The sequence below is a fragment of the Carassius carassius genome, chromosome 15 (assembly GCF_963082965.1).
Source record: "Carassius carassius chromosome 15, fCarCar2.1, whole genome shotgun sequence".
Lineage (NCBI taxonomy): Eukaryota > Metazoa > Chordata > Actinopteri > Cypriniformes > Cyprinidae > Carassius > Carassius carassius.
The window spans coordinates 12,294,610-12,317,031 of NC_081769.1; the positions used below are offsets into that span (position 1 = coordinate 12,294,610).

Consider the following 22,422-nt stretch of genomic DNA (forward strand, 5'->3'; position numbering starts at 1 on the left):
CTGTTGTCAACACTTAGTCACTCACGCCGGAGCTGTTTGCCCTAGAGGCAGCTGAATTTTTGTTTTTTAAATGTTAATTGGTGTAATTGAGCAGTTATGCCGTTACATTTTGGCTGTTTCCAAGTCAGACCCGACTGTTTGAGGACTTGAGACTTCATGCTCAATGTTGAGGAATTGAAACGATAAAAAAAAATCAAAATGGAATGAAATTAAAAGAAACTAAGAATGAAGGCCAGTGAGGAGCCACTTTCTATCGTTTTCATATTAATTTCATTACCTCTAAGAATCATTGAATGATCTATTAACCTTTTAACTTCTTATTTCAATGATAACACATTGAAGCAAAGCATCAAGCTTTCCTTCTATATAATCCAGAAATAAATAAGATATCACCTTTAGAAACAGATTGGATAATGCTTAAATATGGATGAGCATCAGCATGAATGGGTAGCACTGATAAAACTGTGGATGTGGTGCAACTTGTTGGAATCACAGTCGAACTAAAGAGTTTGTAAAACCATCGCTAAGGTTTAAAAAATGAAAGGGAGAGAACTTATCTTAGGATGTACTGAAAACATGAAGGGAGCTGCTTCACTCACACAACAAATAAAAAACAAGGTACCAGCATGATCAACACAAAGGCTTTATACAACTTCCAAATGTCTCCTTTAAAATGACACTGCGGTGACTTGATTTTATTGCTTCTTTGTATAGGCTTCATCACAGTTGAGAGCTGAAGGTAATTAACACATACAGATCTGTGTCCTGGAGCAACCTGCAAATTGCTTGACAACACTTTGAAAGCAGTTGCAATTGGGAATCGGTTCACTGTGTTGCTCTGCAGTTTAGTTCGCACAAAGAATAGTGAGTCCTGCGGATAAGAACAAACTGACAAGGAAGAATTTAAATTCTCCCATAGTACTCTTCAATGGTTGAGAGCTCTGAAACGGTTTACTCACGTCTTTATCTGAATTTCATTTGTGACACTACAATGGTTTTCGATTTCGGAAGTGGAAGAAGTCAACTCATCTGAATTTCTAGAGCATAAAACATTCAGGTTCTCTCAGGAGATCAGGTGTCGACTAAAATTCGTATCAGGAAGACCCATGAATATGAGCTCAAGAAGACCAATACATGTATAAAGTGACATGAAACTTCAATTGAATCTTTTGAGATCGAAATGCAATTGTTATCAAAGTTAAGTGTACTGTAACTTTCTCAGGAATCTCTTCAAAACATTTTCCAGACGTTGGGACATCCCTGTAAAATGGTGAGCATCATCACTCTAATATCATACACAGAGTGTTATGATCATGTTGGGCTTTACAGCTCTTTCTGCACTAAAATATGCATATTAATAGTGATTTAAATGTATTAAATACGGATAATATACATTATGCAACATTTATGACCATCATAACAACGTGTTTATGATATGCCGTGTAAAGAAAGAATGTAAACCTACACAATCAACAAAACTAACAAGGACTCTGAATAAACTCACCTTGTCGCTGGACAAGCAGACAGCTGCTGAAAGTGTCAGGAATATCCAAATGTTCCTCATTATTCCTCTTAAGAAGTCTTTTGCAAAGAAATGGTAGGATGGCACTCGTCTGCGCTCCTGAAACCTGTTTCAGCTGAAACACACACGCAAGATCCTTTTGAAGAGATATTTGGCTCCACCTGATCAAACTTCTCTTTTGTGTTTCCAAAAGGGAACTACTGAGAGTCTTGACGCGATGTTAAAGTCTCGGGTCCATGTGAGGCAGACCGGCTTTGCTCCGACAGAGGATGAGAGAGAGAGAGAGAGAGAGAGAGAGAGGGAGGGGGGATTCTTGCGTCACAGTTGACGAATACTTGGACCAGTAAGAGGTTTTGTCTCAAGAGCTAGTAAACTGTCAACATGTACATCATTTTGTCGGAATTGCCGGTCAAAATGTTGCCTGTGTGTGTAGCTTACTTGGCTTCAGCCAAACGAAGAACGTCATCGTTGTTAAATTAGCTGTTTGGCGCGTGCTTGCTGATCCAAAGACGCAGCTGTTTTTTTTTTCTGGTCCAGGAAAAAAAACAGTTTCAAACTGGTATGACAAGGTGGTTACTACTTTGTTGTTGGTCTAGGAGGGTCTACCACTTTAGACCAAGTGGTTCTCAACGTTTTTGAATCCAGGAACCCCTTTGTCCGACTCCGAGACAATATTCGAAGGACTTTTTGTTCACTAAGCTTATGTACCTCTGGTATCTATCTATATACTTCCGTTGTAATATATATATATATATATATGTCAGTTGAATGTATTTATTTAGAATTATTTAGAAATTGAATCATTTTCACATTCACAAATTATAAACTCTCTACCACTATTTTACATAGACTATGTAAATCAAAATTCCAGTTGCAAATCCAGTTTTATTTTGTAGCAACTGTTGCTACAATAACCTATCAGCCACCACTGCCCATCAAGAGAAAAACAAAATGGCAAAGGATTTGAAATCTTTTTGTATTGTTTGAATGTTATCCCATATTAGTCATGTCCCTACAGTAGTAAAACTAACAGACCTATTATTTTATCTCAGAATATGTTTGATTACTCATTGTCGTTTCTATTCCAATGTAATCACTTTAAAACACGTTACATTTTTTGTTCTGTAGATTTTATTCTTTTTGGAATGCTAAAACATGTTTAATTAGTTAGATGATGTTCTTAATGTTGTCTTCTGGGTTATACAATCTGTGTGAATATTGAGCGGAATAAAAATAAAGAGTGGAAGGAACTGTTGTGGTGGGAATTTATCGCCACCTGCTGTTCTATACTGATATAAGCCAAGTACAAACACACTTTACATAATGCATTACACACTTCATTTAAAGAGCACTTTTCATGCAAATAGAGATTCAAAGTATTTTAATAACAACTCAGTTTGAATAATGTATACACAAGTGCATAATTAAAAACCTCAAATGTTTTATTTTACATGCCTAAAATAAAGAGCTCACAACAAATTAATGTTTTATCAAAGTTATGTATTCATAAACATGGTTTTAAGGGTAATCAGGGAAACTGAGTTAGTGGCGGATAATTTTGTCTTTAGTCAATAAAAGGTATTTTTATGCATTTCATTATGTCAATGATATTTACAATAAATACAAAGATTATTCCAAAACCTCAAGACAAATATCACAAAGCAAAATAAAAACTGTCTACATGATACACCTGAATAGATAAATGTCATTTTAAATTAGACTGAGGTGAGTGCCACATGATACTGAAAAATACATTATGCATAAAAGATATGGAGAAGGAGGCGGAAAAAATATTGAAAAAGCAGCAGTCACACTATCATCTAACTCCAGGTTTAATGTCTGTAGCTTTTAAGGTGCTGATTTGATTTTTTCTCCAAACAGGGGGAATCTGTAAAAAGACAAAAAAAAAAAAATTACATTCATCACTATAATGGTAAACATGGAGGAGTATTATGAGTGTTACGTACAGGAGGTGGAGAGCTGGGTTCTAAATGCCGTCCCAGAAAAGAGAGAAGTCTTCTCCAGATGAGTCCACTTCCCAGAAACATGAACCCTGTCACTAACCAAAACACACGTGGGTCCTACACACACACACACAAATCAATGTGGGTCAATAAACAACATGTACTCAAACAGACTGATAACACTGTACACAATGCTGGCAAACTGGTACACAGTGATAAAACAGTAAACTGTAGTAAAATGGTACCAACCTCTTCAAAAGAAGATTCTAAATTCATTCCAAAAGCCACACCCATCAGACCAAATAGAGAGAGCGAGAAGGTTCCCATGGTGAGCTGGAGGTTCAGTCGCATCATGACATTACGGTGGCTAAAGACAATTTAAGGCAACACACCACTTGTGAATAGAGTGATATTTTAACTTAACAATTAGTTTTCAATAATAGTTATCTGTATATTTCCCCAGTTAATTAATCACAGTAAAGTAAAGGGATAGTTCACCCAAAAATGAAAATTCTGTCATTAATTACTCTCCCTCATGTCGTTCCAAATCCGTAAGACCTGTAAGAAATCTGAGAGCTCTGTGACCCTGCATAGACTGCAATGCGATTGAAATGTTCCTAGACCCAGAAACCTAGTAAGGACATCGGTAAAACAGTCCATGTGACAACAGGGTCACAGAGCTCTCAGATTTAATCAAAAACATCTTAGGCCCCGATTACACTAGTGCGGTTTTTTATATAAAACAGTGTTTTAAAATGAAAACGATCCTCGTCTACACCGGCGTTTTCATTGAAAATGCATGTCACATGACCATTCATGAAGGTACAACCATAGATATGTATAGGTAGATTCCCTATTCCTTATATCTATGGGTACAACAATGATCATGAAGTTATTGTTAACACGGTCGTAAAGGATACACAGAGAGAATGTGGGCACCCACACCATCTTTTTTTTAAAGTGTCTGTTTACAATAAAAACACAACCCCGGAGGTTTCAAACTAAAACGAGTCTGGTGCGTTTTCAAAAGTCTCCGTTTTCGAGGGTTCGAAAACATTGGAGTAGTGTAAATGACAGCCGTAACCGTAGCAAAAGTTATTTTTAAAAGAAAATGCACTAATGTAAACAGGGCCTTAATTCGTTTTTTGAAGATGAGTGAAGGTCTTATGGGTTTGGAACGACCCGAGGATGAGTAATTATTGACAATATTTTCATTTTTGGGTGAAATATCCCTTTACGATAATTTTGTAGCTTCACAAGTTTTCTGAAATGCCATGTTTAAATATGCAAACATTAAATTAAGTATGCACAAATAAAAAGGCCCTAATTTTGAGAAATTTCCAGAACAAACATCTGAACAGTGGATAAAACCTTGAAAAATGTGTTTTTCCATTTTGTTGACATCTAAAGGTGAACTAAGCAATTTTTGAATCGGATGCTGAGGTTGCGTTGTTTTCTTTTGTTAGGCGAGTAACGTTGATTTTGCATTGTTTCACACAACTTATCTGTGTTGGTTTTTGTTTGAATATGCCAGTCTTCACTTGTAATCCGCAATCGCTGTTATGCCAGGGTTGTGTACGTACATGTGGGGCAGAGATATCAAAATAGGGGCGAAGTCCTGTTGGGGTATAGGCGTGTTTGATTTGTTGCTTTAATTCATTAATCAACATTGTCTGGCAAAAATGTTAATGGCTTTCACAGACAAGGTTTAGGATATCTCTTTTAATCACTTCACCAGCAAAAAAAAATAAAAATAAAAATATTTTTCACCATGTTTTTAAGAGTAAAATATTATATAAGGCAAATTATATTTGAACAAACCGCTCTTAAACCTTCAGAATATAGATAGGAATAAAATTGTTAAGTCTGAGGTAAGTAAGGGCTACAAAAGTGGAGATTTCTGGCCTAGCGCAAGATAAAAACTAATTTGAATAAAATGGCCTTTAAAGATATGCATTATAACTGAAATCAAGACACAAATATATAAAGTGTAATAAATAACACTTAAATGTGCATTTTATGTCTAAAACAAGACAAGTTATGCAAATGAAATTGCCTGAGATCTCTAAATTGACCAGCACATGAAAAAGCAATGGTTTTGCCCGAAATGCCTTAAAACCAGACTGTAAATAACAGATGAAATTAAAAAGTGACACTCATAACTTCTTAATTAACTGGATTCGTAATTAAACTATTTACTTTTTTTATGAAAAACAAACAAAAAACGGTTTTTATTTTTTTCTGGGTGAACAATTCCTTTGAGAAGTATGATCTGCATATAAATCTGTTCTTTCAGTTAAAAAAAAATAAACAATCAACATAATTTCAATCCTGATCGAGTTGCCTTAGTGCAGTTAAAAGCATTATGTACAGTACCTATCCAGATTAATGAAGATGACGCTTTCAGAGTCATCGATGAGGTCTTTCAGCTCTCGGGCTTTGTTTCCCAGCTCCTCTGCTTGCATGAAGTAATTCTCCAGCAGCAGCTCCATCTCTTCAGCGTGATCTATACGCAGACTGCTCTCCTCACTGGCCCCATGTGAACATAAACACATAGAAAAACAGACATACCAACAGAGATAACAGATCCACACAACAATGATCAGATATTTACACCGACATCAAGAATATTTGTTCATATAAATATATAAATGTGTTGCATTTAGAAACGTAATGGCTGTGAGGTTGGATTCTGTGATGTGACACCTACAACACTTGTGGATCACTCCATTTGGTGAGACAGAGTTCATCTATCAGTTCATCTTCATCCAGGATCTTCAGCAGACTGTCTTTAAACACTCTAATGTCTGTCTCCAGCTCTGAGAGGCTGCAGGGAGAGAGAATGTTTTTACTCAAAAAAAAAAAAAATAATAATATATATATATAGATCAAAGATCTGCATTTTTACCAGAATAATATTTCATCAGACAGACTCTGTCAGATAAAGACGTGCACAATATATTTCTTTTTTTTTGTGTGTGTGTGTGATTACCTCTGTTTATTGGTTTATTTAATTTCTAAGACACTAAGACATGCTCTATAATTAGGTTTTAACAACACAAATGATCAAAGACAAACTTCACAGCAAAGACAGGTTTATGCACTATAATGGGAGCATTGCTCACAGTAGGCAATTTGTAATCATACAGTACTTGAAACGTATTGTTAACTGCAATTTCTGGCAACTGCAATTAGGCTATTCTCCTTCAAAGCACAACCATAAAAAAATATTACAACTACAAAGAAGAAGAAAAAAAATAAATAAACACATTACTAAAAAAACTAATCAGCTGTTAAACGGCTGAGTCAACCAACCTGACTCAACCACAAGAAAAACACAACAAAATCATTTAATAACTCTGGATAAGCTTCATACAGCAATTACCCTAGAGTGATCCTTCATTAAGATTAGCTAATAAGAAAGTTAGGTTCTTAATGGTGTAGTTAAATCTGGAAAGACTTTTCCTCCAGTTTTTTAATGAAGTTAATGAACTCACCTCTTGCTATTAAGCAGGAGCATATGGAGTTTGCTGCGGTCCGCAGAGAGGAGCTTTGGGTCGACCAACGATTCCAAACAATCCAGAACCTGAGGCTGAACTTCACTGAGCCGCATCTGCAGCACATTCACCTGTGCCAGAACATATGCAACAACACATGCTTGCACATAAAAACATGGAAAAATAATGGAGACGCAGAAAGCGAGAACAAAAACATGGACAAAAGTCAGACTGTGGAATGAAATAATTCCACACTACCCACTATGATCCCCATACATCAACAACTCCAAGTAATAAATACATTTATGATGCTTTTAAAGCTGCTTAAATTTTAAAAACAGTAATATGATGAAATATTATTTTATTCCTTCTTTTTTTATATATATTTAAAAAAAATGTATTCCTGTGATGCCAAAATCAACAAAAAGAATCTTTCAGCGACCAACGCTCCAAGAAATTATTCTAATATGCTGATTTAGTGCTCAAGTAACATTTCTTAGTTTTACCAATATTAAAAACAGTTGTGTTGCTTAATGTTTTGTGAAAATGGTGACATTCTATTAATGTGGTTTCAAATAAATGAACTTTCTATTCATCAAATAAACATGCTAAGTGTCTTTACTGTCACTTTTGATCAATTGAATGCATCATTGCCTAATACAAGTAATAATTTCTTTAGGGGGAAAAAACTATTAACTGACACTTTGTATCAGTAGTGTATGTGTTATTTTATTCATAATTATTAATGTAATTTATAGTTCTGCCAAATAATTAATCATAATAGCATCCAAAATAAAAGTTTTTGTTTACATAATACGTGTTTACTGTGTATATTTATTTTGTATATATAAATACACAAACAAACAGTACATATTATACAAATATTTACATGTATATATTTATATTCATATAATTTATATTATATATGAATAGATTTAATATACAAAAATAAAAAAGAAATCTGAAATGCATGCATCTTTGTGTATTTATATATAAATATACACAGTTCACACACATATATTATGTAAACAAAAACCTCTATTTTGCATGCGATTAATCGTTTGACAGCACTAGTAATTTATTAGCAATCATTATGCATTCTATAATTGTTCAGTGCTCACCCTGTGCTGCAGAATGGCTTCCAGAGCTCTGAACTCAAAGGGCAATGAGTAAGTGGCCAAATTTCCATCTCCCGCCAGCTGTGGCCCAAGTTCTAACACCAGCCATTTCTCCAGACCCAGACCACGGAAATCCAGCACCAGTAAACACTTTGGTGTCACCACAGCCTTGAGGGACTAAACGAAAAAATAAATCAATAAATAAACTCACAAATCTTTAATAGGAAAATGCATTCAGCTTTCAAATGCAAATGAGTATTAAGTACAACGCCAAGATGAACTATGTTTATGAAACAGTCTAGAACGTGTCCATACATCCATGCGTATGATGATAGCATTGTTCCTCGCTGTAATACTTGTTAGGTGCTGGAACCTCAGATCTCTCGCCTGCAAACCAAGCTCCTGATACAACTCAGTCTTCTTCTTTTCTAAAAAAAAATATAAATAAATAATAAAAACCACAATAAGACAAAGATCAGTCAATAAAAATCCAACAAAGTAAACTCTCATCATTAAATAAATTGTCCTAATAAACAAAATTAGGATTTTTTTTTATCTCTCTGTTGTCAAATCTTATCAGATTTCAAAATACATTGTTTATATGCTGTACTTGAAGACTGAACAAACAGACAGTTTTGTTTTTTTCCCCAAATTACCTATATTTTTCACAAAAGCAAATTCAAAATGTATACTGTATTAGCATTAAGGACTTTTTAATTTCCTAATTTCTGGTAGAAGTGTTGGTACATTTTGCAGTTTTTTTTTTTTTTTTTTAGTGAATATAATATTTTCCATGCTGAATATAAAAGATCACAACTCTATAATCTTCTTTCTGTGTGTGTGTGTAAGACGACCACATCTTTCTGTGATGGCTTAAAAATAAGTATAATTTCTTGACTCAAATTTAAAGGAATTAAAACATTAGGATATGAAATCCAGTCAACTCACCAAATGAGGTCACATTGCCATCAGGCTCAAATTTCATCTGTTGAATGAGAACGTGATTTAGTAAAGGTGACAGTGACTTTATTGTAGACACAAACTGTGTATTTTGTAAACAAAAAGTTGCACAAGATGTAAGTGTTTGTCTTACCACAACAAACACTGGAGCAACACTAGACAGGGCTGCTTGGGATGCATCTGTGCCTCTCTGGCGACAGGAGAGGTCTGGAAACAGAAACAGATGTGTTATTCATGTTGTTTGAGCAGCCCAGCCATAAACTCCCACAGAGCAGCACCTACAGAGTCCCTGAGCTCTCAGCAGCACTGAGCTGTGATGTGATCGTCCACATGTTGAAGCAAGAGGGCGTCTGAACGGTGATCTTGAGCTCGTCGCACTTCTCCATGTCCAGCATCTCATCGACACTTTCCTGAGACTCTCTCGACAGACAAACCTCAAACATGGCTCCATACTTCAAAACACTCGAGTTAAAAGTCCATTTTAGCTCCAGGACACCTCGGTGAGGTTATACTGTGCTCACTCAACCTGCATAAACACTTACTTTGATCGCGCAAAAACCGAGTGAAAACCCGTTTATGTTCCTAGTTAAAGCAAAGCACATACCACAGGTCCGAGAGAATGAAACGTCCGGGTTTGATGCATAGGTTTGATGTCTTTAAAGTTAGCTGTCCTGCTAACTCACACACGCACGTTTAACTATTCGCTCGTTATGTCTTCGTAATACGAGCACGTATGATAAATGCAGTAATAACATACTCCACGCGAGCCAGCGTGTTGCTGACTTTAACGACAGCGGCTGAACGGCATGTTTTCGGAAACGGTTGATGACGTGAGGCACGCATCCAGCACGCGCTCGCTGTCTCTCCAATGGTTGGCTGTGACGTCACTGAGCTGCTTGACGCTGCACGCTTTATCAAATTGACTTGGAAATAAATGCAAAAACATTGATACTATATATATAAAAAACATTGATACTATATATATATATATATATATATATATATATATATACACACACACATTCATTAATGTATTTAATTATTTAACGATGTATTTAACGATTTACTCATTAATTTCAACATTTAATTGTTTAATATTGAGTAATTTGGCCCTCCATAAACTTGTGTTTATATGTTAATATGTTGTCATAATTCTTGTATTTTTTTGTAAAGAAACCCTGACTCATTTAATTTTGTTTGTAATAATGTAAAATATTTTTTAGCATAATTTTACATGCTATATTTTGTTAAAAGTTATTTATTTAATTGTTTCCTTGATATTATATTATATTACAAACTTAATCTGTTTTCTACAAGTATTTATGTGTTGCGTGAGAATTCTTTAAAAAGCTGCATGTGAATTTTAATTGACAATTTTTATTTTCAAATCTAATAACTATGACCTTTAATTATGATTTTTATAAACGTATTCTTTTTAATACACCTTAATAAATACATAGGTACTTGTATATTTTGCTTGTGCATTAATTTATTTTTGGCAATTTTAGGGAAGGGAAATAATATCTGTCAAAAAACCCGCGTCATTTGTAAACAGAGTCGTCATTTTGACCTTACCACTGTAGATCATAGCATAGCGATGCTGCTTATGAGCATTAAAAGACAGAAGCGCATATCGTCCTCGCGGCCGCGGGGTGGCGCTCGCCGCACACATCCCACTCAAACCTGTCCACAGATACAGTATTCTGAGCTTGCTGGTCTTACATCTGATCGCACGGTTGCATATTCGAGAAAATAGATTGGTAAATTATTATTTGTGCTCTAGTCTTTGTGCTCTGAAGGTTTTAGGCCTCCTATTATCCACTGAAACATCACCTCGCTGCTGCACTGATGCTGGAATAAAGACACGGCTTCGTCCCCATCCGCGAGCGCACAATGAATGAATGAAGGAGGCAAGTGATGCTGTGCTTTGCCCGCTAGTGGTAACGCATAACAGCTTTTGTTCTGTATTTGTCCACTTGCAATAACGAACCTGGCGTGGCGTTAAGATGTTCCCGTCGTGCTATTCCAAGCCCAAAAATGGGTCTAAATTCAAGATGTCTTACACTAAAGTGATTTTTGGGGTGTTGGTGGTGTATGTCCTCCATACGTGCTGGGCCATATACGGCTTCATTCACACCAAACCCTGTGACAGCGCTAAAGGGGACAGCTGCGTTACATCTTACCTCACTGTCAAGCCTCGACTTCAGGTGAGAAGAGTTTATTTCGTTTAACCGACTTTGTTAAATATATTGTCAGTATCTCGTTGCTTCATAGCGTTACAGTTACTGTGTGTCTCAACAGCTCAGTGTCTATTCCGCTCTGGACCCCAGTGATGAAACTGGATACAACCTACTGTTCAAAGTGGACAGATTTGACATCAACACCAAGTTTGAAAGGCAAGCTGACATTTTGTGTGGTTCTGTGTGAAAAAGAAGTACACTTTAGCTTGATGTTATTATATAAGAGTACTTATTACAGAAAAAATATATAGGCTTTACTTAAGTGCTTATATGCTGCTTAAGTGCGATGTGAATGTAATGTGCTTTTTGACTCACTTCAATATTGGAAATAAGCACATCTTTTTAAACACATTTCATAATAATTTTGTATGTCTCATTAAAGTATGTTCTAAATGTAGTGACAAGCATGTAAACATAAAATCTACTTTAATGCCATTTCTATTAAAACTTGTATGGCGTGGATGTATATACAGTATTTGCACACGTTTTTTAATGATGCAATTTGCAATTTAGTACATTTAAAATATATCATAGGTTATATTTGCATATATTTTCGGTAACACATCAGTAAGTGTACTTCTATAAATGGCATCAAAAGATTATTAAAACAATGATCTTAAATGTACTTTAAAATAAAACCTATGCCATTATTAAAAAAGTGCTTTAAAAAAAAAAAAAAAAAAAAGTGTACTTAAGTCCGGTTGAGAAACATAGCCATACTATTTAAGTACACTTAAAATTTTATTTCACAATTCTATATTATATGCAAGTTTCTCTCTCTCTCTCTCTCTCTCTCTCTCTCTCTCTCTCTCTCTCTATATATATATATATATATATATATATATATATATACTTTAAGTGCACATTCAGTATAAAAAAAGCATAATGACAAAAACCTTAATGACATTTAGAATTTTTGAAGTGTTGCTTAAGGGATGACTTTTATATCAAAGTAACATAAAATATTTACGAAGTGACTACCATCACTATTGTCACCACATGTTATTTTTAGGGCTATATGACAATCTCTTTTACCATTTACATTTCACAGAAAGTGCACCATAGCTCAGAAACATATAGTGAAAACTGAGTAGTTTTGTCTTGTTTGGTTTTTCGTCAGATAGCATGCTTATTTCATCTAGTATACTGTGTTTAAAGGAAGGTGAGTGTCGCCGTTCCTGAGATGACCCATAACAATGGGACGGTCCATGCTGTAGTGTTTGTGCACAAGAGTGGAGTTGTTCCTTGGAAAGACAGTAGACATGTGCGGCTTGTGGCCCGTCTCACCTCTCAAATGGTCCCTCTTCAGTCTGGCAACCGTGAGGTACAGTGGCCGTTTATTAATGCCAGCACTCCTTCAGCAATCACTATCTTTATTGTATTCAGACAATTTTAAAACACTTCAGATCTTCAGGAAAAACATCAGTTTAGGTCAATTCTTGTGGCAGTTTATTGGTACTCTACTGCCCAAGTGAAAACACTTAAGCATACTTTAAAAATAATACTTATTGCAGAAATAATGTACTTAAAGAATATACTTAAATGCAAATTGGAAGTAATGTTTTCAGACACTTAACTATGTTATGTGTAATTAAATGACAAAATAATATAGTTTAAATATATAGTCAATGCAACTAGCTGAACATTAGTTGTTTTTTGACCCACTTAAGTATATCTTTATATGTATTTCACAATTTAATCTGTTGTCTTTAAAACTTATATATTCTTAAACGCACTGGTGGAAGTGTAGATGGTCATTTTAGATGACCTTTTGGATGTACTGTATTTCATTAACCCTTTATAATCTATAATAACATTAAATTATTTCATATTTTATCTAAACCTTCTTGGATATAGACACCTGCAATTCTGGCCAAATGAAAGATACTTTGTGTGTGAATTTGCTCATGTTGTAATGTAAACATCATTAATAATCCCTTGTGTTTAATTAAAAAAAAAAGTTTGATTAGTAAAAACCAGAATGATTTAATAAAAAATCAGAATGATTAGTAATTGACACTTATTGGCCTGTTTAGATGAGCCATCAAAACACTTCATGTTTAGTTGTACAGTATAGCATGTTTTGTAGATTATATCTAATAGTTTACACTTTGCATAAACATTTGCAATTAGTTTTTAAAAGATAACATTACATCCTTAAGGACTCTATGCTTACATTTCTTCCTAGTTATCATTAGTCCATGAAAACATTTCCTACATGAATATATTCTCTATTCCAAATCAGCTCTTGCAAATGCATTATGATAGATGTCAATAAGTTCCTGTAAATGTGGATCTATCACTGTGTAAAGGCACCAGAAGAGCAGCAGATTGTTTCTTACTGGAGATCACGACTTACCTTGAACGTAATGAATGAGGATTTCACCTTCAACAGTGCTGCGGTGCCCAGCGACCTTCGCCGCTATATGAAAATGTGAGTTATTATCTGAAACCTGTATATATATGAAATATCCTCTCTAGACATCCAACACATTTTGTTCACTTTCATTTTATTTTCTCAGAGTTGAAGATGGGAAAAAGGAAAAAAAGACATTTTATCTGCCACTGCTGCTGGTTGATGAACTAAGAAGCAGACTAAATGACTTGATTGTATGTAAAAACAGTTCAAATGACAGTTTTGAGACTTTATCCAAAATACGAGTTTGGTTTATGAATGCACATTGGCATGTTCATTTGCACAGGAGATGGACAGCGCCACAAAAGCAGTCCCTCTGACAATATCATATGACACCATTACCTTATGCAAGTTCAGAATATGGATCCACATACAAGCTGTTATATACTCACTCAAACATTTTGGTGAGTGACATACAATCAAAAATTATAAATCACATACTGAGAGAACGCAATAACTAGATTCTCAGGTTTCTCAGGTTTAATATTGCATTCCATATTAATCATAAGCATGTTTTTCTACTTTATCTCACAGGATTTTCGGAGCAGAATCTTGATGAAATTAAAGCCATGCTTGTTGAGAGTGGGCTGCATGTCTTGGCTTTGTCCATTCTAGTACCTGCATTCCATGTAAAAATGCTTCTTTTTATGCGCTTAATGTTTATTATGTGTATATCTTACCAACAATACATAATTATCTGGTGATTTTGTTTTTGTTTTTGCAGCTATCATTTGAAATCTTTGCCTTCAAGAATGACATAAGGTTCTGGCGAGAAAAGAAGAGTTTAGCCGGCATTTCTAGAAGATCTGGTACCGAATCTTCATACCTAGACATGCTGCATGTTAATGGTGCCACGATAATTTGTCACAGCTGGGAAAAATTGTGTTTCTGTGTCTCTGCAGTTGTGTGGAGATGTTTCAGCACCATCGTGATATTCCTCCATCTACTAGAAGAACAATCCAGCTGGCTGATTCTGCTTCCCACCGGGATCTCGGCTCTAATTGAGGTATAAAAATAGATCGAATGTGCTCATTTTGAACTGCTGGCATTAATTTCCGTTAAAACCGAATGAACTGAGTATGAATCTTCCTCTACCGTTGTTGAATTTGTAGTTATGGAAAGTGAAAAAGATCTTGGCGCTTTCACCCAAATTTCATGTAAGTGTTTTTCACTTCTACTCAGTGAGCACAGTATGGTCTTGCTGAGGAATATGGTACACGTCTTACTCATTCTAAGCTGTTTTTCTTGAAGGATGAAAGAATGGATGATTTCGAGCGAGCAACGGAAGACTATGATTCTAAGGTATGAGTGAATTCTTTTTCAAACCATTTTAGTTTGCTCATTGAATCATTTTGTTATATACAGTACAGACCAAAAGTTTGGACACACCTTCTCATTCAAAGAGTTTTCTTTATTTTCATGACTATGAAAATTGTAGATTCACACTGAAGGCATCAAAACTATGAATTAACACATGTGGAATTATATATGGAATTATATACATAACAAAAAAGTATGTCATATTCTAGGTTCTTCAAAGTAGCCAGCTTTTGCTTTGATTACTGCTTTGCACACTCTTGGCATTCTCTTGATGAGCTTCAAGAGGTAGTCACCTGAAATGGTCTTCCAACAGTCTTGAAGGAGTTCCCCGAGAGATGCTTAGCACTTGTTGGCACTTTTGCCTTCTGTCTGCGGTCCAGCTCACCCCTAAACCATCTCGATTGGGTTCAGGTCCGGTGACTGTGGAGGCCAGGTCATCTGGCGCAGCACCCCATCACTCTCCTTCTTGGTCAAATAGCCCTTGATGCCTTCAGTGTGACTCTACAATTTTCATAGTCATGAAAATAAAGAAAACTCTTTGAATGAGAAGGTGTGTCCAAACTTTTGGTCTGTACTGTATATATATAACCCCGTTTTCCTCCAGTTCCTGTATTCATCTTATTCTATAGCCCCTTTCACACTGCGATTCCGGCAAATACATGGGTAAAGTGTTCCGGCAATTGTTCCCGGGTCGCTAGATTTGGCACTTTCACACTGCCAGTGATTACCCGGGATATGTGCATGCTTTCACACACAACCCCTTAAAGGTCCCATAACGACACGTGACATCAGAGCGTGATGTGTAATGTACGAGTCGAAAACGTTAGGCACGTTATACTTTCACTGAAGCAAGCGAACGATCTCTGTGTCAGCGCGGAAAGTGAGGAACTAACTGATCTCTGCTTCATAACAGTTTACACATATTTTTTTTGTCGCGAACGTTGATCTTCCTTCAAAACAGCTGGTAAACCAGTCGCGCGATAACGTGCGTCATCACTACAACACGCCATTAGATCTGGCTTTTGTTCACACAGCACTCGTCCCGGGACTGAACCCAGCAATGTTACTAGGTCCCCGACCCGGGTTCAATGCCGGAATCAATCCCGGACGTGTTTGCTTTCACACAGAAGGCGACCCAGCAATGTTCCGGCAATTTGCCGGGTCCGACGTGCAGTGTGAAAGGGGCTTATGACACTATTGAGCAAACTTTTCAAGTAGTTCTACATGGACATTCTCTTTACTTTCACAGGCCATGAAGTTCTTGTCATATCTGATGTATCCATTGTGTATCAGTGGGGCCATATACTCATACTTATATCTCAAAAATAAAAGGTAACATTTTTCATTAAGTATAATCACATTAAACATTTATTTTTATTATTATTATTGCAGTGGGTTCGGAAAGTTTGTGAACCCTTGAGAGTCTTTGTAAATTTGACTTACATTGAGGCTGGATCTACCTGTAACTACATAAATACAAATCTGTCTGTTTTTATATATATGTTCATATTTATACAGAAAATTCACTAAAAGGGTTCACAAATGTTTTAATTCCACTGTAATTTTTTTTTTAATATAAATATATGTATTTATGTTTCTTTATGTCTGCTCTCAATAGTTGGTACTCTTGGATAACCAATGGCCTTATTAGTGGTAAGAACTTTAATAATAATTTTTAAAAAAGTATTAAAGAATTATAAAACGTTTATTGAGTTGTTAATGCACACTGTATTACTTTCTGTACAAAAGATGTGGAAATAATAGTTCATCTTTTTTTTTTTTAAATCAAGGTGTTTATGCATTTGGATTTCTGTCAATGGTTCCTCAGTTGTTCATCAATTATAAGGTTTGTTTATAGACCAGTCCTAAAATACAGTTCAATACAGTTTCTGTACTGTTTACTCTGAATGTTCCTTCACTTTGTCTTTTGCTTTTCTCCAGTTAAAATCAGTGGCTCATCTGCAGGTGTCCATCTTTATGTATAAGGTACGCTGCAGTTTATTGAGAAATCAATTTTCATTTTATAAAAACATACGTTTTCACGAACTCAAAGCTTTTTTCCTGGTCCAAAAAAGCCATTAAAACTAACTGGCCTTTCACATAGAACACATTTTTGCATTCCATTGTGCCGCTTTTCTGTTACTATTCCGTTATTATAGCGTGACAGACATCTTTGGCCAGTATTCCCGTATATTGCATCTTTTGCATGTCAAACATTTTTTGGTCCATTACACTCCTCCACCACTCACAAATACGAAAAACTGTGTTCTGTGTGAAAGTCTTCTAAACTATTAAACTTGTAGATTGATACATTTTAGTTGTGTTCTTATAGATATCTTTAAGTTGTTATTATTAAGATATTAATAATCAATAATAAGAAATGAACGTTTGAATGGTCATCAGACTGGTTCTCAGCTGTGTGTAGCACCTACACCTCTGCATATCCTTCAGAAGGATCTTAACGTTAGGGCTGATGTTGACTTTTGGTTGGGTAACTGATCATTTAGTTTATTGTCCATAAACAAAGACAACTTTATACACTTTCCAAAACAGATGTACAAAAATGTTTAATCAGAGTAGAGTCACAATGCTGGTGTGCCATTGCTTCTTAGGGCTTGAACACATTCATCAGTGATGTGTTCAGTGGAATAATAACCACTCCTGGACCCCATCAGTTGGCGTGCTTCAGAGATGATGTGGTCTTCCTCATCTACCTCTATCAGCGCAGGTGGGGAAAACATACAATTGGTGCATGTGGAGTGGACAAGTCATTTTACCCATTTGTCCTCATAAACTATATATACTGTGGCCACGAGAGCTCAATGTGCTGCAACCTAAGAAAACACATGCAAAAGGAAAAAGCACCAACAAATTACAGAAACATCATCAGTTTGACAACATGTACTGCACATACTCACAGCACTATCAAATACAGAAACACGCTGCAAATACTCGCACCACGAACAAATTTGGTCGTTGCAAGTATTTACAGCACGTTTCTGTATTTGATTTGTGTTATGAGCATTTGCAGTGCATTTCTGAAATTGACTCTTGTGTTGCAAGTATTTGTTGTTTGTGTATTTTGTTGTGTTGTGAGTATTTGCAGTGCGTTTCTGTATTTTGTTGTGTTGTGAGTATTTGCAGTGCGTTTCTGTATTTTGTTGTGTTGTGAGTATTTGCAGTGCGTTTCTGTATTTTGTTGTGTTGTGAGTATTTGCAGTGCGTTTCTGTATTCTGTTGTGTTGTGAGTATTTGCAGTGCGTTTCTGTATTCTGTTGTGTTGTGAGTATTTGCAGTGCGTTTCTGTATTTTGTTGTGTTGTGAGTATTTGCAGTGCGTTTCTGTATTCTGTTGTGTTGTGAGTATTTGCAGTGCGTTTCTGTATTCTGTTGTGAGTATTTGCAGTGTGTTTCTGTATTTTGTTGTGTTGTGAGTATTTGCAGTGCGTTTCTGTATTTTGTTGTGTTGTGAGTATTTGCAGTGCGTTTCTGTATTTTGTTGTGTTGTGAGTATTTGCAGTGCGTTTCTGTATTTTGTTGTGTTGTGAGTATTTGCAGTGCATTTCCGTATTTGATTGTTGTGTTGTGAGTATTTGCAGCACATTTCTGTATTTTGTTGTGTTGTGAGTATTTGCAGTGCGTTTCTGTATTTTGTTGTGTTGTGAGTATTTGCAGTGCGTTTCTGTATTTTGTTGTGTTGTGAGTATTTGCAGTGCATTTCCGTATTTGATTGTTGTGTTGTGAGTATTTGCAGCACATTTCTGTATTTTGTTGTGTTGTGAATATTTACAATTCTCATATTTGGTTGTGTTGAAAATTTTTTGCTGAACGTTTATTTGATTATTGTGTTGCGAGTATTTGCAGTACATTTCTGTATTTGGTTGTGAGTATTTGCAATGCGTTTATGTCTTTGCAGCTTGTTGTCGTATTTGGTTGTGTTGCTAATATTTTCAGAAAGTTTCTGTATTTGATTGTGTTGTGAGTATTTGCATTGCATTTCAGTATTTGATTGTTGTGTTGCGAGTATTTGTAATGTGTTTTTGTATTTTGTGAGTATTTGCAACACATTTCTGTATTTTGTTGTATTTGCAGTGCGTTTATTGAATGTTTTTGTAGCGGATTTTCATATTTGGTCGTGTTGTGAATATTTGCACCACATTTCTGTATTTTGTTGTGTTTTGAGTATTTTGTAGCACGTTTATGTTTTTTGTAGCGCGTTTTCATGTTTGGTTGTGTTGCGAATATTTGCAGAACTTTCTGTAGTTGACTGTGTTAGTATTTGCAGTGGATTTCTGTATTTGCTGTGCTGCAAGTATTTGAAGTGCATTTATCTATTTGGTTGTGTTCTGAATATTTGCATTGCATTTTTGTATTTGATAATTGTGTTGCGAGTATTTGCAGTGTGTTTTTGTATTTTGTTGTGTTGTTAGTATTTGCAGTGCATTTATGTTTTGCAGTGCATTTTCGTATTTGGTTGTGTTGCGAATATTTGCAGAACGTTTCTTTATTTGTGTTGTGAGTATTTTCAGTGCATTTCTGTATTTTATTGTTGTAAGTATTTGCAGTCGATTTCTGTATTTGGTTGTGTTGTGAGTATTTGCAACGTTTATGTTTTGCAGTGCACTTTCATATTTGATTGCGTTGTGAATATTTGCAGCACGTTTCTGTATTTTCCGCACATTTCTGTATTTGTATTTGGATATGTTGTGAGTATTTGCAGTGCGTTTATGTTTTTGTTTGGGTTGAGTATTTGCAACACATTTTCATTTTTGGATGTGTTTTCAGTGCATTTCTGTAATTGTGTTTTGAGTATTTGCAGCATGTTTCTGTATTAGGTTTTGTTGTAAGCTTTTTCAGCCGGTTAATTTTTTCGGAGCGCATTTTTGTATTTGGTCATGTTGCGAGTATTTGCAGTGCGGTTCTCTATTTACAGCAAGTATTTGTATTTGATTGTTCTGTTGCGAGTATTTGCAGTGCGTTTCTGTATTTGGTTGTGTTGTGAGCATTTGCAGTGCGTTTATGTTTTTGTAGCGCAATTTCATATACAATTCACATTTGCAGCATGTTTTGTCAAATGAATGATGTTTTCTTAATTTGCTAGTGTTTTTTTCTATTTGCATGTGTTTTTTTTTCATTTGCAGTACGTTGAGCTCTCTTGGCCAACGTAAATATATACCAGAACACACACACAAATACACATCACATAAATGTATATAATTTATACACAAACTTGACTGTAATTTAAATTACCAGTAGCTTTTAGCTTTACAAACTAAATTTACAGAGTAGTTTCCCATTCCTTGTTGAGAGTACAATAATAAGTCGATGGCATAGCTCAAATGTTATTTATTTCTGTCTTCAGGATTTACCCAGTGAGCAAGTCCAAGTCACGTGATTTCGGTGCATCACACAGGAAGAAACCCAAAGGAAAGCTACATGAAGACTAACTCTCCACAGCGTTCTCTGACAGCTTGTGCTCTCCATATGCATGCAATATTGGAGAAACTCTAGAAAAATTGAAGAAGGGCATTACAGTCACTGAAAGTTCTCTTTGTGTATCCTTGTAATGAGCCTGCCTCCTGCTGTCTGCTGTGAAATCTGACAGAGCTACACTTACAGTACACTAATTTCTACTTGAACAAGCCAGAGCTGAAGAGATTAGCAGCGCACACCTGCTTTAGACTAAATCCGTGTGTAATATTCACTCAGGCCGATCCAACCAACAAATAGAAAGTGATGTAAGCTCTGAAGGAAACTACAGCAACACCCACCTGTGCTTTTATAACCTTTGATAGAATGACTGCAATGGCAATACCTATGATTACTGCATCTACACTACTGTTTTCAAACATTCAGAAAAATAGTTGTTTTGAACGCAAAAGAACTTTGCACGGATTTGGAAACCCATTTTCAGTTAGCTGTTTTGCATTTATCTTGGTTTTGCATTTGAACCGCAATGCAGATGTTTCTGACATGCACACCTCTGCTGCGGATACAACAGCAAATGAATTTGAGAATTTGCTCAAATAACAAGCTTCAGTACAGTATTTATTCAGAATGTTTTAAGACTATTATTTTGTCATGTGCACTACTTGGTCTTGTTTATTATGAAAGTATAATTTTCCATGAAAAAAATGTCAAATGCATCCCCGTTTGATTATATCTAGGTTTCATTTGTCTTCTAAAACGTTTTAATTAAAGTTGGACAATATAATTCTTTTCTTCTGGCTTTTCCACCTTGTTGCCATTAAACAAAACCTGAAAAAAACTAAAAAGACCAAACTGTAGATGATTTTATTATATTTGAGTGTGTGAACAGCCAGTGAACTCTCCCACACATGCAGTCAGTCAGGGCTTCAGCAGCGAGGAGACTCTTTCTAGTCTAACTGTACACTCAGGTATGGCTTCTGATTCACTTTCTTGAATTGCTTTCATAATGTTTTTCATATGTCTTGTTTGAAACAGCAGTTCTCGAATATGGTTCCCAGTTTTGGGTGCTAGAAAATACAGGTGCTATTTTTAAACAGTGTTGTGATTTGTTTGAGATACACACATATTTACATTACTTATGTAATATAAATTGTGTGTGTGTGTGTATATATATATATATATATATATATATATTAGTTCTGTCAAACGATTAATCGCATCCAAAATAAACGTTTTTGTTTACATAAAGTTTATACTGTGTATATTTATCATGTATATATAAATAAACACACATGCATGTTTATATTTAAGAAAAAAGTTACGTTTCTATATTAAATATATTATATAATTTATATGAATGTAAATATATACATGTAAATATTTTCAAAATATATGCTGTATGTGTGTGTCATATATATATATATATATATATATATATATATATATATATATATATATATATATACACAGTACTTACATATATTATGGAAACAAATGTTTTTATTTTGGATGCGATTAATAGTTTGACAGCACTAACATAAATGGAGAGAGAGAAAGTTTTATATACACTATATATACAGAATTCACAAATGTTTGGAATTATTGAATGTTATAAGTATCTTATATGCCTCACAACGCTGTATGAAATTAATATAAAGTACAGAAGAAACCGTATTACGGTGAAACAATTCTAACACTTACAAATTCTAAAATGAATTTGTAAGGGACTTTGTAAGTTAATATTTAACCAACAATAAGATTTTCAAGTATGGTGAAACTTCAGAATACAGTGTTCTCTATTGTAATTGTGGATTATTTTGAATTACTTGCTTGTTCGAATGCGTTAGAAATATGAAGAAATCTATGAATACATTGAGGAAGTGATCAGATGATGAGTTTATTCAAATGGGAATGGGCAGAAAAACAACAGCCACCTTTTCGAATTCAAATCATATT

The 22,422-nt window shown here is 35.1% G+C and overlaps 3 protein-coding genes across 3 annotated transcripts in view; 1 reads left to right on the forward strand and 2 right to left on the reverse strand.

The window, feature by feature from the left end:
- LOC132158105 (syndecan-2-like) overlaps window positions 1–2,000 on the reverse strand; it is a 26,420-nt gene extending 24,420 nt beyond the window's left edge. The window contains exon 1 of the mRNA XM_059567377.1: window positions 1,505–2,000. Coding sequence (XP_059423360.1) covers window positions 1,505–1,564 — 60 coding nt within the window. The 5' untranslated portion in view covers window positions 1,565–2,000. The remainder of the gene's footprint in view (window positions 1–1,504) is intronic.
- Window positions 2,001–2,886: 886 nt separating this feature from the next.
- mrs2 (magnesium transporter MRS2) lies at window positions 2,887–9,929 on the reverse strand. Its single transcript, XM_059567378.1, has 11 exons — window positions 9,344–9,929; window positions 9,195–9,268; window positions 9,050–9,086; window positions 8,417–8,529; window positions 8,105–8,278; window positions 6,984–7,114; window positions 6,197–6,313; window positions 5,863–6,015; window positions 3,736–3,853; window positions 3,490–3,603; window positions 2,887–3,410 (listed from the first exon to the last, which is right to left on the reverse strand). The coding sequence occupies exons 1-11, from the start codon at window positions 9,510–9,512 to the stop codon at window positions 3,339–3,341; spliced, it is 1,272 nt and encodes a 423-aa protein (XP_059423361.1). The 5' UTR covers window positions 9,513–9,929; the 3' UTR covers window positions 2,887–3,338.
- Window positions 9,930–10,723: 794 nt separating this feature from the next.
- LOC132158108 (lipid scramblase CLPTM1L-like) lies at window positions 10,724–21,250 on the forward strand. The gene is made up of 17 exons (XM_059567379.1): window positions 10,724–11,268; window positions 11,363–11,457; window positions 12,460–12,625; window positions 13,614–13,735; window positions 13,824–13,911; window positions 14,004–14,121; window positions 14,252–14,346; window positions 14,442–14,526; window positions 14,620–14,723; window positions 14,830–14,874; window positions 14,969–15,019; window positions 16,287–16,369; window positions 16,656–16,690; window positions 16,828–16,883; window positions 16,979–17,023; window positions 17,650–17,765; window positions 20,399–21,250. The coding sequence occupies exons 1-17, from the start codon at window positions 11,068–11,070 to the stop codon at window positions 20,481–20,483; spliced, it is 1,590 nt and encodes a 529-aa protein (XP_059423362.1). The 5' UTR covers window positions 10,724–11,067; the 3' UTR covers window positions 20,484–21,250.
- Window positions 21,251–22,422: the final 1,172 nt, after the last annotated feature.

Coding starts and splice junctions, on each gene's coding strand:
- mrs2 (XM_059567378.1), bottom strand. CDS start 9,512: ATGGAGCCATGTTTGAGGTTTGTCTGTCGAGAGAGTCTCAGGAAAGTG. Junction 8,279..8,416: donor CTATCATCATACGCATGGAT/GTATGGACACGT, acceptor TTTTTCGTTTAG/TCCCTCAAGGCTGTGGTGAC. Junction 3,411..3,489: donor AACCCAGCTCTCCACCTCCT/GTACGTAACACT, acceptor GTCTTTTTACAG/ATTCCCCCTGTTTGGAGAAA.
- LOC132158108 (XM_059567379.1), top strand. CDS start 11,068: ATGTTCCCGTCGTGCTATTCCAAGCCCAAAAATGGGTCTAAATTCAAG. Junction 12,626..13,613: donor TTCAGTCTGGCAACCGTGAG/GTACAGTGGCCG, acceptor CACTGTGTAAAG/GCACCAGAAGAGCAGCAGAT. Junction 14,347..14,441: donor TTCTAGTACCTGCATTCCAT/GTAAAAATGCTT, acceptor TTGTTTTTGCAG/CTATCATTTGAAATCTTTGC.